General features: G+C 33.4%; 1 protein-coding gene across 1 annotated transcript; it reads left to right on the top strand.

The window, feature by feature from the left end:
• Window positions 1–8: 8 nt before the first annotated feature.
• LOC110444572 (dual adapter for phosphotyrosine and 3-phosphotyrosine and 3-phosphoinositide-like) lies at window positions 9–3,630 on the top strand. The gene is made up of 5 exons (XM_021488940.1): window positions 9–101; window positions 558–605; window positions 906–1,057; window positions 1,361–1,448; window positions 2,262–3,630. Exons 1-5 carry the CDS (start codon window positions 30–32, stop codon window positions 2,283–2,285), a joined length of 384 nt encoding a protein of 127 aa, XP_021344615.1. The 5' UTR covers window positions 9–29; the 3' UTR covers window positions 2,286–3,630.
• The last annotated feature ends 15 nt before the right edge of the window (window positions 3,631–3,645 follow it).

Here is a 3,645-nt window from a genome sequence, read left to right as displayed (position 1 = left end):
CTTACCCACGTAACATTGAGGAACCCAACATGTATGACACAATACGAGTCCATGCTGAGTTTAGTACGGCAGACGACTTTTCTAGAGGTCCAGAGTTTGCGGTAGGCAACATCCTAATGATGTACTGATATATGCTAATAATAGAAAATGTTCATCCTCAATATTCATATTTATTCATTTTATTCGGGTTAAATCTTCATTGTTGAAAATTTAGTGGTTTCACTACAGAAAAATGCCAATTATCTGAACTTTCAGTTATTTGAATCTTGCTTGTGTCCCAAATATATAGCCTGCTTAATACATGTACTGTGAGAATGGTTATGTGAACGACTGCATGTCCAAACCATGTATATGTCTTCCTTTTGGCTCAGATAATCAGCTCTATATACTGTAATATCATTTACATTAATCAAGTTTATGTCCTGAGTGAGAACATTATTAAGGTATTTTGAAAATTTTGCCTTTAAAGTAAAACCATGTTTTGTGTATATTTGTTATGAATTGATGATTCCCAGATGGTAGGTGTGTTGTTGACAAATATTTTCATACATTTCCAGATTAATTCTAAAGAGGGATTTCTCACAAAACTTGGAGCAAGGTTTAAGGTAAATAGTTCCCTAATCGTGGAGTGTAGCTTAAGTTATTCTAGTGCTTCACTGAGAGAAGACTTCTCTTGAACTGCTGAACTAATTTTGATAAAACATCAACAATTGATCTTGCGAGACTAGATGTGTCACGGTAGTAGTAATTATATTTATTGTATCATAATTGTTTGTTAATTTTCCTAAAAACATATATATATTTCAAAAACTTCTGTACATTTATAATCTATTTCCTTTGTTTTGTAAATTTTGATTGTACGAAGTAATTTCAAGACTGTACAACACGATTTATGAATATTGCAGACTTGGCATACGAGATGGTTTGTGCTACAGAAATACGAGCTTCGTTACTACAAAAAGAAGGAGGACTCTCGTGCTATCCGAGCCATGGACCTCCGGGAATGCGAGGAATGTAAACGGGATTACACGAACAAAGGCAAATTTAATGTTTTCAGGTAATGCAATAAAATAGGATGAACCAGTTTACAAATACTGAAAATCTTTCATCCTGTTTGTACAGTGCACTAGTACTGGGAACTCGGTATAAACGTTAAAGAAATTTTATAGTACTTGATTATCTCAGATTTGCTTAAATCGTACAATTTGAAAAGATCTACTTTCCTCGTATTTGAGGTTAAGTTGCCACAGCATGTGGTCCAGAGGTAAAGATATAGCTTCGTAGAAAGTATTTTTCAAGGAAAAATTATTTGTCGAGCAACAAAATCAGTTGGAAAAACTACATATGATTTATCTTACAGGGTCGTTTTCAAGTGGAGAACATTTTTCATGTACTCGACGACAGAGCAAGAGTGCAATGACTGGATTAAACTCATCAACTGGAAATTGGTATGGTTTTCTTTCGTTTGACGATTTTATTTTATTTTTCAGTCTCAACTTTTCTAATTCCCATGTCACCCCTAGGTAAATCTAGATCTGTTACCCTGTCTTCAGAAGGACTCGAGTGCATGGTGTATCATACTCGTGTGTGTCCCTGTTGTGATGTTACAGTGATGGCAGTACAAATGATCCCGAGTGCCTTCGTCATATGAGCACTGTTGTCATAATTACTTTAGCTGTTAAAATATACTAGACTGAAGTCAAATGAACTAGCGAAGAGTACCATTTGTTACTTTTCTTTTGAGAGTTTGGTTCAGCCCAATTTTAATGAATTGAATTTTAATGATCTTCAGAGTTTTAAGAAATAGACATGCAATTTATTATATCTGACTTATTTAGATATATAGATTTAACAAGGGTCATAATTCATATAAATAGTATTCTTGTAAGATTCCGTTTATAAATCAGACGTATCTGGTCTAGTGTCAATATCCTGCTTTGAAATAACCTTCTTAGTACCACTTGTATTATTAAAGTTAACTTGTTGAGAACCACCAATCATCTTTGGTCTATATTTTTATAGTTAAGAACCAACATTCATATTTCTTCTGCCTTAGGAATAGTTAAGAACCACCTTTCAGAATTTGTCTGCATTTGTAATAAATATCCCTCCCATATAGTGTTGTGAAACCGATGAAATTTTGTTTGTATTTTGTTTCTTTATCAATGAAGTTTTTCTCGACAAATAATTTCTAAAATGTGTGTCATTCAGGTCCAGGCAGTTGACCTATCCATTCTGTAATCAATTTTATTTTATTTTAGAAAAATACTCCAAGACGACCATGACGTTTTGCTGAACTTGTGAGAAATGCTGTATGCAATTGTTCTAGTAAGTGGTTACGAGTGCAATCAAAAGAGAAAACGACTTCCATTTTGAAAAAAAAATGTGACACAGTAAGTTTGGGATTGTGTTATCCAATATTTTGATTGGCATTACATACGTTACATTAACTTCCATTCATGGCTGCAGCTCAGTTGTCTGTGCTTCAAAAATGCTTCAAGTATTCATCAGAAGCTAAAAACAAGCATTTGTTGTGTTGTGTACATTCAACATTGCATTGCTTGTACAGCCAAAAAACCCCAACAGATTTCGGGAAGTTTTTCAACAAACTACAGACTTCAAGAAATTCCTGCTCATCAAACGACTTACTTCAAGATTCAAGAATGAGTTCATCAAATGATCTGCTTCAAAATTTAGCTGTTCATCAAATAACATGCCTCAATAATTTGAAGTTCAACAAAAAATATCCTTCAAGAACTTGCTATTTATCAAGCAACATGCATGCTTCAATAGCTTATTGTTCAGAGCGTAGTTGAAGTCTTTAAGTCAGATGTCTTCAAGAATGTGCAGTGTTTATGGACAGTTATTTCTTATATGAAAACAGCTTATGTTCGTCAACAACATGCTTCAAAGATTTTTGATGTTCAGTTAAAATTGATACATTGTAGAGGAAAATTTGACCACCTGGTGCATTGGTGTCAGATGTTATAAGTTGTGTATGTGTTGTGTGTGACATTTTGATAAAATGTCTGATAATTAAAAGTGCAATTTCCCAGCTTTATATACATATACATGTACACTGATATTGCATTTCTCCCCATGCTATTTTTCTTGTACTTTAATTTTTTGTTGTTTTTGAAAAACGATCTTCTTGAATCCCACCTGTTGTTCACTTTTTGAATATATATCAAATATATATAGTTGTCCAAAATTTCCTGTTTGAAAGTGTTTTTGCTGCTTTCGTATTGGAAGTGGTGAGATTATATTTAAAATATTTAACTACTGTGGATTTTTACTATCCTTTTTAAACTGAGAAGTTTTTGCATAATTCTTAAAATGTTTATAGTTTCGCAGTAGTTTTGGTGGTCACATTGCGTAGACTTTACATCAGCATTAATTGGTACACTTGAAACACTAGTGTTTTGCTACGAGCGTTTTATCATTTATTTTGATAGATATGAGTTCCTCATATTTTGATGTACACCTAGCTTGAATATACACCTCCTATTTTGATGTTGACACCCCCAGGAAACCAGCAGAGAGTCTATGCTTTAAATTAACCCTTTCACCCCTATGTAACTTTAGTAGAATCTACCATGTATTGATATGGATAAGTCCATTATGGTCTACAGTGGTGAAAGGGTT

Source organism: Mizuhopecten yessoensis, unplaced genomic scaffold, assembly GCF_002113885.1.
Source record: "Mizuhopecten yessoensis strain PY_sf001 unplaced genomic scaffold, ASM211388v2 hete_36144852, whole genome shotgun sequence".
NCBI lineage: Eukaryota > Metazoa > Mollusca > Bivalvia > Pectinida > Pectinidae > Mizuhopecten > Mizuhopecten yessoensis.
Note: the sequence above shows the minus strand (reverse complement) of the source record. Positions and strands in the feature narration are given on the sequence as shown.

What these genes read in the sequence shown, in the direction of transcription:
- LOC110444572 (XM_021488940.1), top strand. Translation starts at nt 30, where the DNA reads ATGTATGACACAATACGAGTCCATGCTGAGTTTAGTACGGCAGACGAC. An exon ending in GGCAAATTTAATGTTTTCAG is followed by an intron (nt 1,058 to 1,360) that starts GTAATGCAATAA and finishes TTTATCTTACAG; the next exon opens with GGTCGTTTTCAAGTGGAGAA. An exon ending in AACTCATCAACTGGAAATTG is followed by an intron (nt 1,449 to 2,261) that starts GTATGGTTTTCT and finishes ATTTTATTTTAG; the next exon opens with AAAAATACTCCAAGACGACC.